The 26,541-nt window shown below is 37.4% G+C and overlaps 1 protein-coding gene across 1 annotated transcript in view; it reads right to left on the reverse strand.

The window, feature by feature from the left end:
* mi (minus) overlaps positions 1-26,541 on the reverse strand; it is a 38,941-nt gene that overhangs the window by 433 nt on the left and 11,967 nt on the right. Inside the window, exons 6-16 of the mRNA XM_067112964.1 lie at positions 21,375-21,551; positions 15,882-16,073; positions 13,798-13,881; positions 13,142-13,255; positions 11,817-11,979; positions 10,342-10,431; positions 8,353-8,487; positions 7,036-7,135; positions 5,773-5,922; positions 4,903-5,073; positions 3,357-3,537 (exon numbers count right to left, since the gene is read on the reverse strand). Of these exons, the coding sequence (XP_066969065.1) occupies positions 3,357-3,537; positions 4,903-5,073; positions 5,773-5,922; positions 7,036-7,135; positions 8,353-8,487; positions 10,342-10,431; positions 11,817-11,979; positions 13,142-13,255; positions 13,798-13,881; positions 15,882-16,073; positions 21,375-21,551 (1,557 nt within the window). The remainder of the gene's footprint in view (positions 1-3,356; positions 3,538-4,902; positions 5,074-5,772; positions 5,923-7,035; positions 7,136-8,352; positions 8,488-10,341; positions 10,432-11,816; positions 11,980-13,141; positions 13,256-13,797; positions 13,882-15,881; positions 16,074-21,374; positions 21,552-26,541) is intronic.

Genomic DNA, 26,541 nt, shown 5'->3' on the forward strand with positions numbered 1-26,541 from the left:
TATTTTCAGAATCAAACATGGACATGAGCTTCAGGTTGTCAAATACACTACTACTTTATGACACATACATATCCAAGACAGACTTTCAGGAAGAAAAAAAAAAAAATAGACAATCCTCAATGTGAGGGAGAGATTTGTTCCAGGACTACAGGCATAATATGCCAAAAGTAATTTGTATTTTTCTAGGTAAACATAAAAAAACATGAAGTATCCTTCTGCACATGTGGTGAGCTGGCTATGTACTGGTTAAACAAGGGTGGTACCCAGGTGGAGATGGGATGCCCAGTCTCAGCCCACTGACACTACCCATTTTCCTTTCAGCCTGTGTTCAGAAGGAAAAACATGAAGTGGGGTGGAAGAGGCGGGTTGCCTAGGAAAAATACAAATTACTTGAAATACTTGGCATTTGTTTCTACAGGGATACAAACTCTACTCCTTTCGTATATGGATACTTGCTACTTAGGAGGGAGTTTGTGCCATCAGACAGGGCTAAGCACCTTTGCAGGCAGTGTGGAGTGTATCTGTGGAGAAAAAATGCTAGTCACTGCTGTGCTGGCATGGCCCTGGAGGGTGGAACGGTGCTGCTCTGCTGGCAACATCCCAGAGCAGAACTGTTCCACTGATACTGCCCTGAGGACAGAGTGGTGCCTCCCTCTACCCAAGCTCTGCATGTTATGGACCAGAATCACATCAGACTAATGATGAGGAACTCTGTCCCCCTCAGCAGAAGTGAGAAACCATCAGTCGTCACCCTTTGTTATGGATTAAAAGGCTCTACCTTGCCTCCCCGCCCTTTATTATAGAAAGGGAGATGGTGCTTGCATTCTAAGTGGCTTGTAGTACCACTTATTTGTACTCATTCGGGTCCAGCTTGTACTCCAGCAAGAACGTTTCTGGGTATGAGTCGTGAGTGAGAGAACAGGTCTGTGCCCACACCACCTCTCCCCTCAGGAGCCACACACTAGCCAAAGCACTCGAATGAGCTGTGGGAGACCTGGACAGTTCCCAGTAGTAACACTACTAGTTAAGCATTCATCACAGGCCCCAACAAAAAGGTGTTGAGGTACTTGAGGGCAACATCCCTCAAGTGGAATGAAATGAAGATACTCTGATGGCACCAGACTGCTGCCCTCATTACCTTTTGGACTGAGACGTTCCTTCGGAAGGTGAGTGACAACTCAACGCCCTTAATGTTGTAAGCTTGTGTGTGGGTCAGAGGCCCTCCACAATATCGGGGAATTTATACGCTTTGGAGATTGCCTCCCACAGCCAGAAGGAGATGGTGTTTGGTTAAAACCTCCTTGCAATGTCCCATATTCACAAAAAGGCACTTACATTGTGATCTGAACTGTAACATCATTCTCTAGTAATATTTAGGCACAAACTGGGCACAGAAGCTACTTGTCTGGCTCTCCACCAACAAATTCTTGAAGGGAGGGAATAAAAAAACACTCTGACCTTGGGTTTGGGACTAAGGAATTCATGTCTTGGTCAGGAATTCTGGGGTGAAAAGTTCAGGCTGGCACAGCATTATCTCATTCAACTATCCACCTTAGATTTGGAGGGAAGAATTGAGGAAACTAACTCTCGTCAATGGAGATGAGATTCATGCTACCGTTCCTTCTGAGGGATGACGGAATGACAGCAATCTCTGCCCTACCAGAAGCCAAAAGCAAAATGGCAAGCCAAAAGACCTCCCCAGTCATATGCCAAGGCAAGTAACAAACAGTCTAATGGTTCAAGACTCTGATCAAGAGTGGAATGGTCTTGAAAAATACCTAATGGTGCTTTAAGCACTAAGAACGCAAATCACTAGGAACCAAAGTTCCCGAGAGCTGGAGACTGTTCAACACTTAAAGGACAGGTAACTCACCAAAGAGAAGAGGGTTACCCCAATCACTAGAGAATGTAAAGGCAAACCTTAGCCTTTACATCACACTCACTGAAAGGGACCTAACTTGTCCAAGGTAAAAAGGAAAGTCTGCAACCTGATGAGTATAAGCTCCAAGTACAAGCTTCCCCTTCTATAATACTAACCGCAGAAGACAATCTCTCCCTGGATCTACATTTGCTGGAATACTAAGAGGGGAAACAAATAAATCTTAGTACCCTTTCAGGAAACTCAATCTCTCAGGAGCTGTTGGAGAATCCCAGCATAAATTTGCAGAAGAGTACTCCTCAACGGAAAAGGCAAACAAGAGGCTGAGAAGGGAAAGGAACTGAGCCACTCTCACAGCACTCTGACCAGAGAAATGCAGATGAGAAAACCCCTCAGCCATTGCCAAGTAAAGAAGAAGGAATGAGAAACACTTTGTATATCAGTCCTTGAAGAAGTTATAGAAATAGAACAATGAACACAAATGTTCTACAGATGATTGAACTTGATTCCATCACCAAGAAATGAAAAATGTACATCAGTCCTTACAGAAATAGAACAATGAACAAAACTGTTCTACAGATGATGGAACTTTATTTCATCACCGAGAAATGAAAAATAAAACTGTAGTTCTCCGTAAACTAGTCTTTACTGATAAAGTATGGAACTCTAATACAGTACTAGAAACGTCACTACTCAGAAGAGCAGGACCAAAATGTCCCTGCACTTAGACACTGACAGTTGCATTGAACTGCAAAAACTTTCTGCTGAGCAGAATGCATAATGCAGCCAACCCAAACCTGCACTGCTTAAGGAAGTAAAATTTGAGAAGCTTTTACTTGAAACATATACAGGCAGTCCCCAGTTGTCGGCGGGGTTCCGTCCCCGACGGCATGACAATAACTGAAAAATCGGCGATAATAGCACTGATCCTTGGTTATTGGCGCCAATAACCGGTGATCAGCACCGCTGATAAGAGGTGATCGGTGCCAATAACTGGTTATCAGCGACGAAAATCTGGTTATCGTCGTTGCTAGACAAGCGCTGTAAAACCGGATCGCCGGTAACTGAGACTGCTGATAACCGGGGACACCCTGTATCACGATGGTGGAAGGGGGAACAAAGTCCTAAAACACAAGCCTCTAGCTATTCCAAAGAACAGCTTATTAAACAATTCTGCTCCCTGCACTTGCCATTACAGGATAGAGGTTACCCTCCACTGTTGGCATCAAAGGAGGGGAATTGTCACTCTCGGCTACCTCCCCTCTCCATTATTCTAAACCTGGCAAGCCAGAGGGAGACAGTAAAACGAGTAACCACTTTACTTGAGGAAGAAGGATGGGCTCCATGTCTACACAACACTGAAAAATTCCAAATTGACTCATAATCAAATTTTGTTTTGAGAAAGAAAATTGCTTACCTATTTGTTTTGAGAAAGAAAATTGCTTACCTGTTTGTTTTAAGAAAGAAAATTGCTTACCTGTTTGTGCAAATCACTGAGATCAGCTGGTTTAGGTGCACTTTTATTGTAAGGATTGGAATTATTTCTTGGTGGAACTCTGGATCTTGTTGGCTGTAATAACTCTGACGGCTTCATTAAATCTCGATGTCCTGAAGACCTCTTCTCTCTTATTCCACTGTTTGCATTTTTTGAAGGTGATCTAGAAGAATTGGAAATATCTTTTATCAGGAACATGAATGATTAATTTCTGCACAATGCGCAAGTCTCATCCTTTTCTACAATCAACTCCTAAAATCAGCTTTTTGCTGTTTCTATCTTTTTCTCTTATTTTTCTAAACCATACATACACTCCCTTTTAACAGTCCTTGTGGTATATATTTTACAACAATAACTGTACATGATCATCTAAACTGGAATGGGTTTGGAATTACAATTGAAAACATTCAAAACCTTAGATATCAAATTACTGTACAAATTTCTAAGACATAAACCTTTGCTTTACATAGTTCGTTACTGCTCAACTGCAGTGATTGGTGTACCATTCAAACTGAATTAATTGCAAGGCAGATGACCAATAATGGTTAGTCGTATTTAACATACAATAATGGCTTACATCTACGGAACTGGAAAACAAAACGACACTGACTGACTGACTGATATTCTAAAATATACTCGAATCACAACTAAGCCTACCAACACCATAAAGTACGAAAGGGAATACAAAAACAATGGAGTTCAATCAAGGAAATCCTCAATATAACCTGAATAAAACTTCATTTGAAATATTCACACATTATTTAAACGGTTCCGAATCCAAGACCCTTAGAAAGACCACATTTATATTACTCATCCTGAGAATCAGAGAGGAAATGCATTCCCTTAGACTGGGACAAAACTACTGTGTGTCTTACTGTCAACTGAAACATACTCGTCTACATTTAAAACAATTATGCAATCATATACATAAATGAACAAAGTACAGTATAATGTAGAATGAAAATACTACTTAGTTGAGTGACTAGAGTCCAATCAACATGTAAAAAGACCATGTAAATATTAGGCTATCACATTTAATTTTATTGCACTGCACACTGATGAGTAATTTTCACAACAATCAAATGAACAACCTGAAAATTACTAAGGGTGAAAACAACTAATAAGGTAAGACAGAAACAAAAGCAGTTCAGGTGAGAAACAAAACATCTACCACACACAAATCAGTTGAAAAAGCAGAATCATTTTGCAAGTGAGACAGAGGATTCCCACTGACAGGGGTCTCCCATATCACTTCTATGGTTTAAAAACTAGTCAGCAAGGTGGTGTCTATCTTTAACAATTCAGTAAAGCTTGCGTTAAAATTAAAAAGCTTGTAATTTGTAAAAATCCATATACTAATCACTGACACTAAAGCAAATTGAATATAATGTACTACTTCCTACTCCCAGTAAATTAAAGTATTTAAAGATTCTCCGGAGCATAAAAAAACCCAGAAATAAATATACTTAAAAACTAGGGTTACAACTCAAATAACTCAAGTTATAAAATACATAGCAACATAATTTACCTTTGTTGAAAATGCTTCCTGGGAGATCGTCTCAGTGGACCTCGATTACATCTTGAACTCTGTCCACTTCTTAAGCTAACCGTATCTTCACTGCAACGGGAGCTGAGTTGCCTCAGACTTCTATGCTTCTCCAAGGAATTTGCAGTTTTACCTTGAACCTGAGGCTCCTTACTGAAAAAAAAAAATTACCAGTAAGAGTTACATCCTTACCATTTAAAAAATATTGACTACTGTCATTATATCCAGCTGAATTGGCGTTTAGAGCAGAATCAGAGGAAGAGGTAAAAAAATTTCAAATTATAGAAGAGGGATGTGGAGAGCAGAGGAATGAAAATGAGCGTCAGGAAATACAAGCTTATGGTGACTGGAAAGGAATTCTAACCTAAAAGAGCCCTTTTTCTTAAACTCTTTACACACACAATAAACTAGGAGTACAGCTGCACACCTCTGAACTCTAGGTTATTCTTACCCATACTTAATTTTCAAAAGTTGGCTTGCAAGTCAGCATTGGAGAAATGTGGGAAGCTAAGCATATTCTCTCTCTCTCTCTCTGTGAGTGCATAATCCTTATCTTTTCATGCTGCTGATTTCTATTTTGTTTATACTTCTCTTTCACTGGGCAATTTTCTTTTGTTTGTGTGTACATGTAGATACATACAATTACTTCTTGTCAATCTCTCTCTCTGGCAGGTGTACATTTGTTGCAAACTCTTATCTGCTGCTACTGCTTTACTGATATAGTCAGCCTGTTTCATTTGCTATGCAATATTTCTAACTCTTACTAATTTCCTTTTATTGTCTAACTCAATCAGTTCAGCACTACACAGGATAATTCCATTAATTAGTATAAGAAAAACTTTAGGATTTTACCTTTTGGCTTTGTGCGATGAAACCGTCACATATGCAGACTCCCTATCTTGATACGAGCTACACGTTGAAGCAGTTTCTTGGATGATATATCGATTCTTTATGCGGTTACATTCTTCAGTCAACTTTTCGTGTCGTTCATCTATGTTATAGCTGTAAATACAAAAATCACACTCGACATTATGTTTAAAATTGTACATAAAAAGTAGTATGTCAATTAGGCGTTAATATAGCAAGACACTTAAAATTTGCAAAGGAAATGTGCTGTGTGCATGCATGACCAGAACTCTAAACAACAATGGGATTCAACAGTGCTCACACAAGAATGTGTGTACTGGTTTGAGGTGTGTTGAAAGTAACCAATATTTGTGGTTAAAAGAAGTGTACTTACACTTGTATGTGTGCTACAGAATAGGAAATCGCTATTAATTGAATATCCAAAAACCATTTTAAACACATATTTTTGTTAAAAGTGACAGCACCACTAAATGCTATCTCTTCAAGGTAAGAGTATACAAAATTTTTGGTACATTATTAAATAGTATGGTATTTTGACTGACATATACTATAAGTCTTAAAGCATCGCTGTTTACAGCTTATCTAAACATTACACAAAGTTACTAAACATTACTAAACAATATAGTATGGGATTCTTATTAACATCTATTTAATGTACTATATTTCTGTACATACATCCACTCACTTTTTTGTCTGATACTGTACAGTACGTTTACTGACATTTTTATGTCAATAAAATATTAAAAAGTTTGTCTGCATTAATAATAATGTTTGGTCATATCTACTGAATACAGCTTTTTCGAAAATTTCAACTAGGTTAATTGAAAATTATGGAGTCTGAAAAAATGTCTTTACTTGATTTGTTTCTAATTTTGAAATTTGTCAATTATATCTTGGAGATTTATTTAGTATATACTGGGTTTGCAATGAAACAAATTTAATTTTTTTCTTAAAAATCAACTTTTTCATGCAATCCCACTAGTTACAATGTGAGTCTTCACCTACTAATTTCACACAGGTCATGGATCAGACAACGGAAATAAGATTTCTGACTGCCTGAGATTCTGGATCTGCCCAACCACACACAGTACTACAGACTTATTGCCATTTTCTTACTTTCTTACTTTTGGGAGGGACTGAGGCTTCAGGGATGATTTCATTTACAAGAAAAGACTAATAATAAGTAATGGGTTGTAAGAAAAAATTACCTTTTTCCAGAAAATTATAACATAACAGTACAGTACTTACTATATGCCATGGTGATGAGAATACAGAGATTCAGGCCACTTTAGACACTTCACCTCCTTGAGGGTACATTTAGTCTTAAACAGGTGGCAACCAGAGGATGCTGGAAAAAAATGCATTTAGATATATCAGTTGCTACAATTCTCCAAATGAAACCCAGTAACCTATAACTTGCCATCTTCAAAGAAATTAATTTGATCCACCAATGGGCATGTAAGACCTGTGCTTCTCTGTGGGGTGGATACGTGAGTGCTTGAAAAGACAAAGATGGTGCTCCTGAAAGGTGTGACTACATAATGATGAGATTATCCTGTAAAGGTTATATCACAAATAAGGAATAACTAGAATTGAAAGGTGTGATGTTCAGTTGCCGAAACATAAAATTAAATAAGTGCAGCACGTGATGAAATGGGGATTAGTATTAATATACAATAGTTTAACAACAACAAGGAATCACGATATTTGACTCTAATATGGCTCATCTTTAATGAGAACTGAATATGGAACAAGGTAAAGTTACAGTTAGACAACTAAATGAAACAGACTACATGGAACATGAAAAGTACAAGACTTGAGAAAAACGAATCTTCTAAGAACCTTTAGTACTATCTACAGTGGGTCAAGCATAGAAAAGACCAATCAGTTTGAGAAGTTTAAATCACTTTTATAAAAATATTTAAAACAAATAATCAAGGGGGGAGGAATCAACAATTTTTGGACAATTTTTACAGTTTAATTTATATAACCAGATATATCAGGGTCTTCCATATCCAGAAACAGCAGTGCCCTGTTTGCCAAACACTAGCAATAAAATCACTTTTCATAGTAAACCTTCATTTTTTACAGAACATACCAAAAGGCCAATTAATTGACAAGCAACATTCACACAATTAAATGTCCACGTATGGCAAAAAGATAAAACAAATTAGAAAGAATTAAGTAAAACTGATGATCAAAATACTGTATAGGGGAGCTAATACGTCAAAAGAGGGCCTCAAACAGCACAATGATGGTCTTTTAGTGTTACTTTGGCATTCGGCTACAATCCCGTTGGTCTCTGATGTTCATCTGTTCCCTCTGCTCTCTTCCCATTTACAGTTTTTGATGGATCTATGCCTGCTTAGCAAAGATACAATTGGGAAAAAGCTTTCTGACCCAGACTCTCCGAACTTCTCATGGTTGACTTTTGCATACATTTAATTCTCAATAAGCAGTCTCTTGATATTCATAAAGAATGGAGTACTTTCTCCATCTCTGGCAGATACAAAGATGTCTATGGTTACTAGAACACAATACAGTTCCATTTAACATGATACTTACTATGTTTAGTCATCTTCCGTTTGACATGCTCAGCTGGTGAACCATTTTTTGTAAAGAGCTTAACAAGTTGCGAAGCATTAAGAGCAAGCATCGCTTCTGACTGTGGTGGTGGTGCCAATCCTCCCAACAAATCACCTGAAAAAAGTTATAGGAATGGAATATAATATAAAATTAAGGCCAAAGGTCAAGTGCTGGGACCCACGAGGTCACTCAGCGCTGAAAGGGACATTAAAAGTAAAAATGTTTTCAAGTTGTAACAAGAGGCAAACCACGCAGTTGCACTATGAAACAATTCTTAGGAGAGGGTGGAAAGTCAGATGGAAGAAAGAGAATATGAACAGAGGTGTGAAAGAGGTTGCAAGGTAGGAGCTGAAGGAATGCTGAAAAGAACCTTAATGCCCACAGTGCACCAGTGAGGTTCACTGATGGCGTTACCCCCCTACACGGGGAAAATGTTATATAATCCAATGCATTTTTCCTGTTTTTATGAAATCCACATAAATCGGGCTCATATATGTTTTTATAACAACCATAACTTGCTGTTCATTTAATCAATTTGAATCAATTGAAAGCTGAAAAAAATATGCTTGTAAAATAAAATAACTATTATCCTTTATCTTATCTATAATTCTAGCTCAAGATGACAATTCAGAGTGAAGTTAAAATTTTTTTTATCGTAAGAATTCATATTCATAAATAGAAATGATATCAGAGGACGATTGTCATAACTGACAGATGTAAAAGAAATCAATAATGTTCCCATCACTTTTGATTTGAAACTTTTCATATTTTCTATGTACTGTATACAGTACTTTAAGCCTAATTTATAGCAGTTAAAATAAACAATGACAAAAAATATATTTTAAGAACAAATTGATTGTTTCAATAAAAAAATCACATCTTTACACTGCGTAATGCATTCAAATCCCAGACACTCTTCCAACTGAAGAAGAAAAAGGACCAGGTGGCTCAGGTAGGCTAGTGCATGTGCATTGTTCCCCTCCACCATTCCAGGTTTCAGTTTGCAGCTGCTTTCATCAGTTCCACCTCCTGCAGTTATCATGTGCAGGAGACAACTGTCTCAAATCCATACCCCAGGAATGAAAGTGCCGTTCAGGTTTGCGCCCCAACCTTCTTTCAATGGGGTGGGGAGAAGGAATTTTGCAAAGGTCCCACAGGGAGGTTCCTGCCATCCATCCACCATGCGGAATGATTCTTCACTTCTTGGCTGAGAGGCACAAGGGGTTTAGGAGGATAGGAAGCATGTGACCAAAATTGCTTCAGATAAAGACGCAACTGAAGCAAGAACAGATGGATCTGCCCATGAAGCACGAGTTTCTATAAGGAGAACAGGTGACTGAGAATGATCTAGCAAAGCTGAGCAGGTTGTTCCTGTTACAAAAGAAACTGCACTGACATCTCTCCCTCTGAACCTGCTGTTTCAAGACCCTGTTGGATAGACTCCAGCTATTATCATGTCAATCACCTTGTCCAAGTACCTCATCTGCTGCTTAGGCAGAAGACCCAACTTCTCCCAGTGACAAAATGCTAGAAGACCATTGCAAATTGATAGGCAACTGAGCAAGAAGGTCATTGCAAATTGGTAGCAATTGAGCATGATGAAAGCACCAACCAGCTGTCAAGATACTGTGACAACCAGATTCCATGAAAATGGGCTAGGCATACATTGGGGTGAACAATACTGAGTTTGAGTCACATAAACTAACCCTAATTAATATTGTACATCACATGATAAGAGCAGTAATTATCTATTGGATCCAACTGGGTTACATGGTTGTCTTCTACTAAATAGTACTTGAATGAACCACTCTATACTCTTTATGCATACAATCCAGTATATACTGAGAAAGTAGACCTAATCTAACATACAATATTCATTCATTAAACCTTACAAAAACTACATACTAGCAAGTAAACATTAATATTCAGCATAAGATTTTAGCAACTGGCAAACAAAACCATATGTACCTGCACACTGCTGATTCCGTGAAATTATTTCTGCTTCTGATTCCAGCAGTGCCAAATATTCAGGCCACTTGTTGCAACTTGCTGATATTTCTGCAAAAAAATTAAAGCAAAACATATATGACAAGAAAATTAGAGTGCATCAGTATTTTAAGGTTGATTTTCAAAAGCTGCGAAGTAACGAGAGAGAGAGAGTTCATCATAAACCCATTAATTTAACAAAACAGCCTTATGTGAGTCCATGCAAACTTTTACATGCTCCAGAGAAAATGAAGAAGATGAGATACTCCAGTCACAGCTTCCAGTCTGTGCATCATATGGCTCCACAAGCCCTGTAGTAGCAGACTGAGACATCGTTTCTGAATTTGCCAAGTTGTGATATAGGAGCAAACTGTGCTCCTACATCAATCATTATTGATTTTACACTCACCGTAATCTGTTTAGCATTTTACTACTATATATAATTTCCAATAAATAATAATCTTCAGGCATGTATCAATAATCTTGAAGGTCCTGGTCATTTTACGCCGTGAACTGTTGCCTAATACAATAAATATATTGACCCTGATTTATAAATAACTACTTAAAATATAATCAACATGAATAAATTTAACTGTTAAAAAACTAGAATTCTGTATTAACTATAATTACATTATTAAATTTAATGACAATTACAGCCCAACCACTGCCTATTTATATTTACATTTTTATGAATCAAAATTCTTACTTATTAATCCCCTAGAATGTAGATTTAGATATCAAAATACATATAGGTATATGCTCGTACATATGATTTGGCGTTATTCAACAGAAAAATATTGTTTGATATTAATTCAATATATCCCAGAGTACTTCAGGTTGAAAATACTAAAAAAGATCGTTACCAAACATGATCCTTCCTGGATACTGATACTGAAATTAATATCAAATATCTAACAAAGAAGATATTTTGATTTGGAAATACCAGGAATGTAGGCTTTACACTATAATACAGCACTTAATATGATTTTTGGAGTCACATGCTCACAACTGCCTAGAACAGCAAGTGCCTGTATAGATGGTTGAAGATTTTGTTGTCAACTGTTTGCTATTCCTGTACTCTTATACAGTGGTGCCTCAGTGCTCGGTCTTAATCTGTTCCATACCCCCAAAAAAAACAACCAATAAAAGTATCCTGGCTTTAATTTAACAGCCTAGCATGCAGAAACCATACAAGAAACTTACACAAAACAAATAGATGAAATAGATCACAACTTGTTTTATAGTCTTCTACTTTTACTTGATATGATTTTTCTTTACATTTCACTAATACATTAGTGTCTTGTGAAAATATAAATTTTGTAACACTTAAGAAGAAAAATCAATATGAAAAGCCATATAACATAATAAACCTATTAAAAACATGACATCTGTGAAAGAAAAGCAACCTTCAGTATAATAGTGAAGTAATTGTACATCACAAATACTAGGGACCTCACCTGGAAGGACGGAGCGAAAACTATCCCGTAGACGATGCGGAGGAGCTGGAGTTAGCAGTAAGCATCGGAGGAACTCTTCGCTGGCTGCAGCCTCTACGGCTCTCTTTGTGTCATCATCAAATTCTCTGTCAAGATGACCAACCCTGTCTAAACGCCGTTTAATCTTTAGGGAAAAGGAAAGGGGGTTTGCAAAGTAAAAATAAAAACGGCTAAATACTGTTAGTTTACGCGAAGTAAAAACGAAAACTGCCAAATGCTGTTAGTGTACAAGTGGAAGGTATTCGGAAACCTAAAAACTGAATGCCAGTCAAGAATTCAAATAAAAATATAAGCAAGAAAAAGCAGAAAATTATGACAAATGAATAGCATCACAAGTTTTCCATCCAGTCATCATTTTCAGTAGTAAAACAGTGCTTGTGAGTAGTTCATCTGACATGAAAAATAACATCTGCAAATAATTTTGTAGCGTAAAAGATAAATTCATTCTAATTCTTGAATAGAAGATAACCTTTTGTGAATGATGAAAGAAAAAGTCAAGTTATTACAAACTTTGGTGCAGCTTTTTCATTAAACATCTGGTATGGTGAAACATTATAAAAGGTAATAATATACCTTCAGTTTGAGATACATAGAGCAATTACTATTTCCATTTTACTTTTAACATTTTATAATAGTGTACCGGACTTCTGAGAATGTACAGTAAACCCCCCGTATTTGTGGGGGATGCGTACCATGTCCCCCCCCCGAATAGCTAAAATCTGCGAATACTTAAAACGTCTCTAAAAAAACTTAGAACTGCCTATTTTGATAGTTCAAACACAAAAAAAACCTCTAAAAATGCTTATACCTGAGTATTTTGATAGTTTGATCACAAAAAGTGCATTTAGCCATGAAAATAAGAAAATACAGTAATTAGTGAATATTTCTCTGAAAAATACCATGAATAGGCAAATTTTCCATGAATAATGTGTATATATGTTCCACAGAGAAATCCGCGAATCGTGAGAACGCAAATACGGGGGGGTTTACTGTAATCATGCTTCTGGTATCATAAGAGTAAACATATCTATTCATTCAGTCAGCCCTGTCAATTGTCAAATCTATACTCAGGACAACTAATATGAGGATTTTTTAATCATCCCTGCAGTACCTAATTACTTTTCTGCATGCCTTCAACTTCACATCTCTTCCCTTATTTTTCTCCCTAACTAGCTGTCCAGTTACTTTAGCTTGACCTTGCTCTAATATCCCACCATTCAGGATAACGATGACAACTGAAAAAGGAAAAATAGGAATGGCACATCGTTTTAGAGTTGAATTCTTACCTCTTTAGGCAAATTGCAAGACAAATGAGACAAAACTGCCATATGTAAAGATGACATTCCTGGAGTTTCCCTTAAGAGCTGCATTACAGTTTCTATTTCACTCTTCCCTCTCTCCTGTCAATAAAAACGGAAATAAATAAAAGTTTTTTACATACACATACCATACATAATAGCCAATTAGACCCAGTGCTATTACATCACAAAGTCAATTCAACATCATCATCTGATTAAAATGAGACTTACAATTTAGGAACATATAATGAAATTGTGACTGCAGTAAAGTGTACCCTCATCAAGTTATACATAACAAATCCAGACTACTGAATAATCTGGCCAAAATTGGATTAACAGAGGATTTTCCAAAGGCCTTGGTATTAACTGCCAAATAATTAGATGACCCTTAACATTCTGCAGTCACACTTTGTCAAAATCTACTCCACTTCCTTCATCACTGCACACTCCACTACACTGCTGATATAAAATCCCTGCGCCACTTTCCATCAAAACAGTCTGAACGGTGTCTGATACGCTCAAGAAAATACTGGCATCTTTTACAACCCAATTTTCTACTCCATACACATGCCAGATAAAAGACAGCTTACAAATTTATAACGATACTATAATGCAAATGATCAACTTACTCTCAATGTTCTTACCTGAACACCAAGCTTGGCATTAGCATATAACTTGACAACATCTTCACCACAAGCACTTGGTTCTTGTAACATAATCATCGCAGCCTGAAAGGCAAAAAAACCACTTAAGCAAAGCCAGACTCTAAAAAGTATGATACAGCGTTCTGGACACAACTTCCACATTTCATAAAATAAAAAACAATATTTCAGTCACATCCTCAATGAGATCCTATTCTATTTCAACAGAAGAACTTCTATTCAAACTTCATCTGCACATACCCCATATTGTTCTGAGATACTAAGTTGTCACATTTTCCAGAAGCAGCAGTCTCTCATTATTACTAATTGTGTTGATACTAAACTGTCATATTCTCCAGAACCAGCAGTTTCTCATTATTACTACTGTAAACTCTAGAAGTTTTCCAAGTAGTATTACTGATGGCAATGCTCACAAGTTTATTAGATATTGATTTTACATATAAATCTGTTTGCTAATTTACCTCAACTGCTAATTTTTCCCTCTGCTTTCTCTTTAACATATGGGGAACTCTATTGTGTAGAAGCTTTCTTCACAAATCAATGACCAAATAGCTTTGTTCCTTATGAACACTCTCTCCCATAACCCTTTTCTTTGCATCAATTTCAATCTTCAAGTCCCCTTTTACCCCACTAATTTCAATGCAGATGATTTTCCTCTATCTTGGCCCTTTTCAGTCCTTAGCACTTGCTCTCAACCTCAATTAAGACTGCAATTCTATCAATATGAATTACGATATATTTGGGTTGGGTAGATGAGACATGGTTTGTTTTATGGTTTCAAAAATATAAGATTTTAAAGTCTATTTTTCAATTCATACCATCAGTTTATATTTGCCTACTCTTATGGTCAATATTAAAAAATTATTTTTTTTAAACATCTAATTTAACACACCCAAAATAGTTTACCAATGCCTAAACAGTTATTCAGGTGGGAGGGTCTTCTTGTAGAGAAAAAATTCAACCAAGGTGTTGAGGTAGAAAACCTTCTTAGATTTAGAGGCCAGAAAACAAGAAGCTCTTCATACTAACAAGGAATTCAGAGCTGGGATACAAACTTGTAAAAGGATCATAAAATGTCTCTGGTGAAATATTGAAAAAAGTCATAATGACCCAATCAGCAACAAAAGGATCTCACACCAAAAGTACTACAATCCTGAGGTAAACAAAGTACAGTTCAAAGTGGATGAGACCAACACGCCCCGAATCCCCACCAACGCGCAAAGAATCTGGTATATTTAGCAACCAGTGAGTTTAGGTTATCATATATAAGTCCAATAGCCTGGATGACAAGTGTGCAGATCAAAACTTTGTGACTTCCAGTATACATTCTGAGACCCTTACTATGAAATGGATCTAGACTTTTCAAAGTTGTATCCCAGGCTAAATTTTACCTGACATTCACAGTCTGGAACAGACATAACAGTACAAAGCAATTTGATGCATCTTTGTATTTAGCTTTAACGTAGGCTACATGGGCTGTCCCGTTTACACTATGTGTAACAAAGATTAAATATTCAAAACAATATTCCAAACTACAAAATGTAAAATATACAAGAGGGAAAAGGCCGAACGGCAGGACAGAGAAGAAAAGCATGTCTTGTTGAGAGTGCGGCCATAAGTAAACTGAAGAGATTGAATGCATACTGGTTGGGTGAGCGGTACTTCCGCCCCTACCATAGGTAACTGTTACCATAACCGCCTTGCAAAAGTTTAACGGCCGGACTTTCCAGCTTTGCCGAAAGTTATCCATATGTAAAGACCGGGGGCTTGTATTCGTGTAGGAACACCTATGAATTCTGCTGTAACTGATGGGTATGTGATGATCTCTAATCTTCAAGCCAATCTCATTTTTTTCAATTTACATTTTTACATTTTAAACTTTGTCAGTCTAAATTGAAAATGGTAACTGTAAAGTAACAGTTTACACTTGAAAAAGAACACATACGCTTGATTCTTTCAACAAGCAAGTTAAACAACAGTCCCCTTCTTTAGAAAAAAATTTCGTCAAAACAAGAGAAAAAATTGCTTACAAAATAAAATGTCACAAAAGTTTGAAAAATACATACTTTACCGTAACTTGCTCCTTCACTGAGAATAATCATATTAAGAGTCAAATGGTAGCCTTTGAAATGAAGTTTAGGAACAAGATCAAACTGTCCCTCAACATTAATACGTTTCCACTCGACAGTTGTCAAGGCTTTGATCCCTTCCATCGCAGGAGGCAGCGAGGAATAACGAAGGCGTATCAAGGTTGCCATCTGCAATAAAAATTTGCTGTCTTGAGAGCGTTCAACTCCATGGAAACATCTTGAGTTAGCGATAATCTTTCATACTTATAAAATAAAAAAATATTATTTAACATTAAATAACCTAAAAGGAGCATTGGGGTCATGAAGTGGCTCCAAAATTCAACAATAATGTGGAATGTCTACATTTCCACCTATTACTTAGTAACCGAGGGGATCATTTAGATTATGGAAGTGGGTCTATTAAAATCGACTAAAATGTGCAAAATCTAAATTTATATGATACAGGGTATCAGAAGAAAAATATACAGCACTTTAAATGAATAGGCATTCAAAGTCAAGCAAATCTCTTTGCATCAAAACATTTTCTGAATAGTTGCACCTTTTTCAGATGAAAATTAATACAATACAAACAAAAAGAGCGAGAAGTAATGTGACAGAGCCACGTTTGTAATAAAAGCAACAAATATCTAATTGCACTTTTCTAATCATAACATTTTAAACTTGTGAAACCGAGAACAAATGAACAAGGCCAAACAGTGAAACATTCCTATTAAAGGCGCTAGGGCTGCCTGGGAAAGGAAAGGGAAAACGTAGTATGTTTACTTATCTCAAAAATGAAAATGGATGAAGCCATGTAGTCTTTACAGACAGTAAATCCTAACACTAATACTGTACATCAGGCCGCTAGCAATAACGCTCAAGATTTAGTTTACTCATAAGAATATCCTTAAATTTACTTCAAGGATATTAAAAACCATCTACAGTCATCCCAGATTCGCCCTTCTATGATCTCAAATTTAAAATATCATAAAAAATAAAATTATATATAAATAGATGAAACAAAATTAGAAATGAAGTCAAATAATTCTTCAGTGAGAAATTACGTAAAACTTAAAAATAAAACAGAGAATGTGGGGGAGGTGTTGCTGCCCAGATCTTTGCGAAGTTTTAAGAAAAAGTAGCATAAAAAACCAGTTGTCTAGGTATGTCTAGGTATTTCAATTCAATGCATTTCATCCTGGCAACCACCTTTCAAGTCTTCATCCGGACTTTACCATCAGAGGTACCTTGACAACTTGTTGGTGATGGAAAAAAATTGGTAGCAAAAAAGCAACATCATCTATCCTTCCTGATTCAAGTTCACAAATACTTTGGATCACACTCTAGGGCATAAACTTCTATAGTTAACTTCATGGCAAAGTCCCAAAGCTTCATGTAGCCAGGACCTCTCCACAGCACCTTCCACCATCCTTCTCAAGCATCCACTGCTAATAATGAATAGGACATTCTTCTGTGTCAAGTGACAGAACCCCATCATTAACTTATGAGAACCATAGTTTCCAAAGACTTCTTGATTTCAATGAGTCATTCCAAGAAAAAATGTGGTCAGATGGTAAAGTGGCACTAGTAAGAGTCAGAGTCTATGAAATCAAGAGCCCTCTAACTTCAGGTACCTAAAGGTGCCAGTGTAACTTTTTAATATTTGAGAGGATGACATTTGTTCCTTGGAATCATTAATTTTACAGGGCAAAGTGTTGCCTCTGAAGGAGGACTAGGAGGAATGAATCCTCTTCTTTTTCCTCTTTCCTAAGTTGCAACCTAGAAACAGGGTCACTAGTTACTGTGTCTCATATATATGATAGACGTCTTTTTTTCTGAATCACCTGACAACTGTCTACTATATTACCAACTTCATACTATAGAGACTACCTTAACCCCTTTGATTCCTGACCTATCCAAGCCTCCAAGTGTTCTCTGGATCATTCAGACCTCCATCACCACTCAGGGCATTCAGCAGCAGAGTATGGCTCACCTGAAGTGTCTCTGTAACTGCCACATAACCTCCTTCCTACTTCAATCAATAAATATGCAAATCCTATTAGATTTAAATGAGCTTATTAATAAGGTTTCTTCTTGGCACTTCCCACTAATTAACCCTTTCATATCTGCATAGTTATCACATCACTGAGGGCACATGAACCCGATGTGTCTGGGAGCGCTTTATTGACAGTGCGAAAAAATAATTATTTCGAAAATTCAGCAAAAATAGAAATTTTATGCCAACAACGTTCATTTTGCTGTCCTTTTTTCTAAATGTTTATATTTTATGGTGGAATAGTCAGAATAAGAGTCCCAGCCCTCTAAATACAAAAAAATGTGAGTTATTTCACGAAAAAAAAAAAAAATTATTACTTATTTTCATATTTTCCTTCGTAACCCAAAAAATATGAATGTCAGGCTAATGAATTATTTTTTATGAGAAAGCCAATAAAATTCTCTAAATATCGACATATAAAAGAATGGAAAACGAATAAGTCCAGCTGGTGAAAAATTGACAGAAAAAGGGCAAGAAACAGAGCGCTCTGCCCGGCGTATGGTGAGAATTATCGCTAGAAAAAGATTTTTTTGAAGAGCCGATCTCGGTTATTTTTCATAGAAATTACTTTGTAAATATACGAAAATGTAGAGGAAAAGTTGAAGAATAATGTGAGAGTCAAGAAAATGGCTTTGGTAACGGCAACAGTTTCATTTTGACGTTATAAATTGATTGAAACAAAAAAATGTTACCGTTGTCAACATTATCGTTCGTAGCTCAAAAGCTATAACAGTTAGGCGAATGGATTATTTTTTATGAGAAAGCCAACAAAATTCTCTAAATATTGATATATAAAACAATGAAAAACGAATAAGTCCAGTTGGTGAAAAAATTTATAGAAAAGAGGGTAAGAAACAGAGCGATTTGCCCGGCGTATGGTGAGAATTATCGCTAGAAAAAAGTTTTTTTTGAAGAGCCCTATCTCGGTTATTTTTCATAGAGATTACTTTGTAAATATACGAAAATGTAGAGGAAAAGATGTAGAATAAAGTGAGAGTCAAGAAAAATGGCTTTGGTAACGGCAACAGTTTCATTTTGACGTTATAAATTGATTGAAACGAAAAAAAATGTTACCGTAGTCAACATTATCGTTCGTAGCTCAAAAGCTATAACAGTTAGGCGAATGGATTATTTTTTATGAGAAAGCCAACAAAATTCTCTAAATATTGATATATAAAACAATGAAAAACGAATAAGTACAGTTGGTGAAACAATTTATAGAAAAGAGGGTAAGAAACAGAGCGATTTGCCCGGCCTATGGTGAGAATTATCGCTAGAAAAAAGTTTTTTTTGAAGAGCCCTATCTCGGTTATTTTTCATAGAAATTACTTTGTAAATATACGAAAATGTAGAGGAAAAGATGTAGAATAAAGTGAGAGTCAAGAAAAATGGCTTTGGTACCGGCAACAGTTTCATTCTGACGTTATAATTTGATTGAAACGAAAAAAAATGTTACCGTTGTCAACATTATCGTTCGTAGCTCAAAAGCTATAACAGTTAGGCGAATGAATAATTTTTATGAGAAAGCCAATAAAATTCCTAAATATTGACATATAAAAAATGGAAAACGAATAAGTCCAGTTGGTGAAAAAATTGTTAGAAAAGAGGGTGAGAAACAGAGCGCTCTGCCCGCCCTATGGTGAGAATTATCAAAGAAAATTTTTTTGAAGAGCCCTATCTTGGTTATTTTTCATAGAAATTACTTTGTAAATATACGAAAAAGTAGAGGAAAAGTTGAAGAATAAAGGGAAAGTCAAGAAAATGGCTTTGGTAACGGCAACAGTTTCATTTTGACGTTATAAATTGATCGAAACGAAAAAAAAAGTTACCGTTGTCAACATTATTGTTCGTAGCTCAAAAACTATAACTGTTAGGCGAATGAATTATTTTTTATGAGAAAGCCAAGAAAATTCTCTAAATATCGACATATAAAACAATGAAAAACGAATCAGCCCAGTTGGTGAAAAAAATTGATAGAAAAGTGGGTAAGAAACAGAGCGCCGCCAGGCATACGGTGAGAATTATCGCTAGACATTTTTTTAAGAGCTCTACCTCGGATTTTTTCATAGAAATCACTTTGTAAATATACAAAAATGTAGAGGAAAGGTTGAGGAATAAAGTGAGAGTCAAGAAAAATGGCTTTGGTAAGAGCAACAGTTTCATTTTTGACGTTATAAGCTGTTCGAAACGAAAAAAAATGTTACCGTTGTCAACATTATCGTTCGTAGCTCAAAAGCTATAACAGTTGGGTGAATGAATTATTTTTATGAGAAAGCCAACAAAATTCTCTAAATATCGATATATATAATAATGAAAAATGAGATTCAGAGCCCTGCCTAAAATCCAGACGTCTCTTATGTGATGCACTAACAAATTTCCGCTAGTTTTACCGCAAAAAACTTTGCGAAAGCATGTTGGAAACTGTTCTCGATTGACGCCGCTTTATGTAAACAGCCACACGTGTTTACCCAGCCTCATGCACGCATGGTCTCTGACAGAAGTGTGGCCTGCCAGGCCTGCGTGGTGCGATCAGCTGATGTCATTGTGAGAATTTTACTACGCCATGGATCTGCGCATGCACAGTAGAGGAACTAAAAAATTTATAGAAAATAGAGGATACCAAACAGAGTGTTTCCAATAATGTAATCCTACATTTTATAAAAAAAAATGTAAGATACGAGAGAGAAACGTGGGTAGGATCAGCTGATTTCATTGTGGGAAATTTACTATGCCAGGGAATTGCGCATGCGCAGTATAGGGACTGCTTGCCTGGCGTATCAATGCCTAAGTTACACGGTCCAAGGTATGCTTTAGCCTATGGAAACCACCAACTGTACGAAAATAAAAAAAATTTACCCCTACCACATGTACGAAAAATGTCGGTAAATTTTACGTAAAATAACGTCAGTCAGACAAGAAGGGGGGTAGGGGGTTATTGCGTAATATGCCGTCAATTGGGCAGGAAAGGGTTAAAATTAGTCTTTCCTTTACACAGGAAAATCTACTGAGATTCTAATACAGTTATTTGCCTTTTCATTTCCAAATCATAGTTCAAGTGAGTGACATAAACTGACCAAGGTACAACTTGGTTTACTAACCTTGATCTCTGCATTCAACTGGTAAAGTTTTTAAAATTTACTCCCACATATTTGTGAGATATACTCCTCAAAGTTTTTATTCATGAATTGTATGCCACATAGTCAGCTACTGTCTTCTGACAACTCTTGCTATATCAGGATTCATAAAAGTAAGATGCAGCACTAAGGCACATGATAAACTTGAGTTTGCAACCATGTACATATACTAACAAAGTTTAAAACTAAAAACATTAATTCTTCACCCACTTTACACTATTACATACTAAAATTTGATTTTCCAACTTGTGAAATTAATAAAAAACTGAACAAATTAACCTGTAATTCTTAAAATCTTACCCCCGGCTGAGCAGTTAGAGCATTAATCATCGCAACAACTTCTTCATACTCTTCTGGATCTATGTGTTGTGCAGCGCTCAATTCGTACGTGCTGCCAAGGCGAAAATATATCCAAGGTAATGTGCCAACATCAAAGTCTGCTACAACTTCAGCAGTTGGTAGCATGTAGAGTGCATCCTGAAAAATACAGAAACTTGTTGATTAAACAGGATCAAGCATCTAAAGACTTAAGACTGACATGCATACCAATAAAATTTCATAAACGTTATATGATCCTTAAACTGGGATTATCTATCTCTGTTTGAATAGGGTTTCAATTTAGGATGTTTCTTGTTTCCCTTTCACACAGGATTTTTCTACTGGAAAAACAAAGTCAGCAAATATAGAATTAACAGGTGGTCAGTGGAAACTATAATAACAATGCATACAAGAGACAGCCGTTGTATGTAGTGTGACACTAAGGACAGGATATGAAGAGGCAGACATGGTGGAATCACAGATTAATATTAATGTCTTGACCAGGGACAAGAAAATTTATAGAGTAAAATGCTTTTGCTGAAAACCAAAAAAAGGGGAACAATATTCAAAACATGGATGAATAACAGAGTTAAAAAAATTTCTTCGATACAGATAGATCTCCTAAATGTCTTTATCTATCTATGTCTTTATATATCTACCCTTTTCCATGAGTTCCTAGTTCTCGCTAGAGGCCTTTGTCCTGCTATCTCCATATCTACGGCTTTTCTGATTAATTTTCCTCAATCCCTTTTCATCACACTTCCAAACCATTCCAGTCTTTGGGATCTTCATTTGTTTTCCAGCTGCTGTACAGCTCTTCGTTCTGCAACTTCCTCATCTGCGGTATGACTTTCTTTCTGTATTCTGACCATGATTTTTGACATGCAGTCATAATTTTTCAAGTTCTCCCTTTTCTTTGTCAATGTTTATACTTCTGCTGCATATCAATTTCGTATCTTCTTCAACTGCACGAAAAACTGGTATACTGAGAAAATCTTTAAAACACAAGCAAATGGCCCACACCTGGAACCCGCTGCCAGCCAAATACAACACAGGTACTTCAAGGAAAGCAGCGTAATGGGGGACACTGAAGTATGTGCACCTCAGGTCTACTGAAAAAGTAAGTCGCCTCTGTGGACAGATCTCTGTACAGGCCATACAACTCTATACATAAGGAATTAAAGCATAGAAACTTATTGAGCTGCTGAGGTCAACAGTCGACTTCAGAACAAGGAAACGCCCAAAGAATCCCAGGACATCTAAGGTAGAATCTCCTTGACAACACCCTTCTACAGCAAGGAAGCAACTTCAATGTCAAGGACCAACCTCTTCACAGGGTTGGAGAGATATGAGTCAAAGGTAACTGAACAAGACAGTGGCCCTTATCTAAGGGCAACACGAATGTACTGCAGGACATGCTGGCTTTAACTTCAGTAAATTAAGTGAATCTTGATAAGTTGATTTTGTTCAGTAGACTTTTTGTCAATTTTATGTTCATGTTTAGGATCCTCTTGCCAACTTTAATTAGCTGTTTGGAGTAACTTTCAATCCTTGCCTTACTGTTATCTGGGTTTTATTTGTATAGTAATGTGTGCTTTTCCACTTGCCATGCTGTGGTTACCTTTCGTTTGCTCTCTTTTGCCTTAGCTAACTACCCAATATTACATTCATAACCTAACTAAGTACATTTTAAGTGAATTCACTTTTGGTATTTATTGCATATTTTGTGATTATAATGCCTCAAAATACTTGTTTAGATAAAAGTACATTGCGGCATTATAAACACAAAAATGCCAGGTTATGAATATAATATTCTGTAATTAGCTCAGACAGAATAGAGAAAACCAAAGGTAACTACAGTGTGACAAGGGGAAACAGGAAGCAAACATTAATGAGCACACATTACTAATAAAATCCAGATAACAGTAAGGCCAGGGTTGAAGTTACTCTAAATGGCCAGTTTAAGCTGACAAGAGGACCCAAAACGTGAACGTAAAAGTGACAGAAGTCTACTGAAGGAAATCAACTTATCAATATTCACTCAATTTACTGAAATAAAGTTAACTTACAGAAAATTACCCGAGAAAGTAAACATCACTGCAAAAGCAGAAAAAAACAAAAAGTGGTTGTGGACTACTCACAGCAATGCTGGGACAATTCTTGGTTGCTAGCCAAAAGGAAAACCAAACCAAATAACTGAAGGAATCTACAGGCCACATTACAAGAATGGAAATATGAGAAGATAATGCAAAGATAAATGCTAATCCATGAATAGTACAAAACAATAATAGCCTGATGGTCCTGGGAAGAACAGCATGGAAGTCCTGTCAAAAAGGCACAAAGAATGAATGGTCATCCATAATATACTCAATGGATTTGGCTGGGCAAACACACACTGGGAACTTTCTCTGAAACGTTTTAAACTGGTGCCGCTTGGTGCAGTCTGCACAATTTAAGACTACTTATGATTCATGGGTATGTTTAAGACTACTTATGATTCATAGGTGTTCAGGCTGATACTATGTCCCTGACTGACTGACACTGTCTTAAAGCCACAGTAAATCATAACTAACATGATATTTTAATGATAAAATAAAGTTTGTTCATACTTACCTGGCAGATATATATATAGCTGTATTCTCCGAAGGTCCGACAGAATTTCAAATTTCGCGGCACACGCAGTGGCCGGTCAGGTGGTTAGTACCCATTCCCGCGCTGGGAGGCGGTATCAGGAACCATTCCCATTTTCTATTCAGATTTTCTAACGCCACTGTCTCCTGAGGGGAGGAGGGAGGGCAATATAAATATATATATCTGCCAGGTAAGTATGAACAAACTTTATTTTATCATTAAAATATCATTTTGTTCATGACACTTACCTGCCAGATATATATATAGCTGAATACCACCTTTGGAGGGGGTAGAGACAGCCAAGAAATAGGGAAAAAACCAATTATTGGTAAAATTATTTTGGTTCCTTATCTGATAGCGTAGCTGACTGAGTGGTTACTGTCACTCTAGTCTGCTTCTGCTTTACTAGAGACCCCAGCGAGGTAGTGACCTATATAGCTGGCGACTTCTAGATGATCTGTCAACGGGGGCGTGACCACAATGTGACTAGATCATAGCCCATACAAAGAGGACAAAAGAGCATTACTAACCACCTAACCAACACCTAAAGCATTAGTTTGCAAAGGATTGGGAAGACTGCCTCCAGTAGTCGACCCAACAACCACAAAAACACAATTAAAAAGGGGATAGGATCAGAGTTACCCCTTGTCCCCAAGGTTGCTGAAGCAGCAATGTATGGTCCCAGCGAAAAGCAATTTCGTATGCTACCTAAACATCTTGCCAAGAGTGTGAGGCAAACACCGAATTGACTTCGCCAAAATGTGGCACTAAAAATGTCACTGAGTACCATATTTTTCTTGAACGCCATGGAGGTAGCAACTGCCCTCACCTCGTGAGCGTTCTCTCTCAACAACTTGAAGTTGGAGTCGTCACAACTAGAGTGTGCGTCCTTAATGACGTCCCTAATGAAGAATGCCAGTGCATTCTTCGACATAGGTTTAACTGGTTGCCTCACAGAACACTATAAAACATCCAATGGACCACGAGTGTCCTGTGTTCTTTTAAGGTAGTACTTGAGAGCTCTAACTGGACATAGAACTCCCTCAGGTTCCTGTCCAATAAGGTCTGCTAAACCTTTAATTTCAAAGTGTCTAGGCCAAGGGTTAGAAGACCTATCATTCTTAGCCAAGAACTTAGGGCTTAAAGAATAGACAGCATTGTGTTCCTTGAAGCCCACATGACGGCCTCGAACTTCTCTCACTCTCTTCGCGCGAGGAATGCCGTTTCGAGTAACATCCTTAAGAGATGCAGAGTGGAGGCTCAAAAGGACTAAACATCAAAAACTTGAGCATTACGTCCAAGTTCCAAGCAGGGGAAATCAGCTGAGGAACCTTGGACGTCTTGAAAGAGCTCGTAAGATCGTGGAGGTCCTTATTGTCAGACAACGCTAATCCTCTGTGTCTGAATACAATCGAAAGCATGCTCCGATAACACTTGATAGTCGGAACTGCTATATCGAGTTTTTCTCTTAAGTAAAGGAGAAAATCCGCAACCTGGCTCACAGTGATAGAGGAAGAGGAAAAACCCTTTTTTCTACACCAACCTTTGAAGGTTGCTCACTTCGCTAGATATATCCTTTAGATGAAGAACTTCTGGCTCTAGCGATGGCCCGTGCCACCTGGCCAGAAAAACCCCTTCGCTCTGACCAAGTTTCGATAGTCTGAAAGCAGTCAGGTTCAGAGCGGGGAGATTCAAAGATATCTCGTGAAGTGGGTTTGTATGAGCAGGTCTGCTCTCATAGGAAGGGTCCTCGGAACGTCTACCAACCAGAAGAGAAACTCCGAGAACCAGTGGTTGAAGGCCAAAACATGGGGATGAGAGTCATCCTCGTCCCTTGTGAGGCCGCGAACTTGCGTATGACTTCTCCCAGAATTTAGAACGGGGAAAAAGGCGTAAACATCTATTCCCGTCAATCCCAGGAAGAGCAACTATCGCGCAACTGCCCCAGGGTCGAGTACAGATGAGCTTTACAGAGGGGAGCCTCGCTGTTCTTGAGGTCGTGAAAATATCCACAAGATGGCGACCCCAAAATTTCCAAAAATCTTGGCAAACCTCCTGATGAAGGGTCCATTCCTTCGGCAGGAGTTGATGGCGCCAACAGAGCAGGTCTGCTCGAACATTTTCGACCTCTGCCACAAAACTTGTGAGAATCGAAATGTTGCGAGCATAGGCTCAAAGAATAATCTCTCTTGCAAGGCTGAACAGGGAACAAGTATTGTCCGAGTTTGCTAGAACTACACGATTGCAAACTTGGACCTCGAAGAATTGGCGAGCTAAAAGATAGCCGCCAAATCTTTGAAGTCGATGTGCCAGGACACCTGTTCCTCTCTCAGGTTCCTAACACTTTCTCTCCCTCTAGTGTTGCCCCCAACCTGTTGACGACCCGTCGGAAAAACAACACTAGGTTGGGGTTCAGAAGCTTGAGGGAGATCCTTTCTGCAATTCCGTTGGATCGAGCCACCACCACAGATCCTCTTTATATAAGGAAGAATTCTCAATTCCTCTTTCAAGTCTTCCT

The sequence above is a fragment of the Macrobrachium rosenbergii genome, chromosome 12 (genome assembly GCF_040412425.1).
Source record: "Macrobrachium rosenbergii isolate ZJJX-2024 chromosome 12, ASM4041242v1, whole genome shotgun sequence".
In the NCBI taxonomy this organism is placed as follows: domain Eukaryota; kingdom Metazoa; phylum Arthropoda; class Malacostraca; order Decapoda; family Palaemonidae; genus Macrobrachium; species Macrobrachium rosenbergii.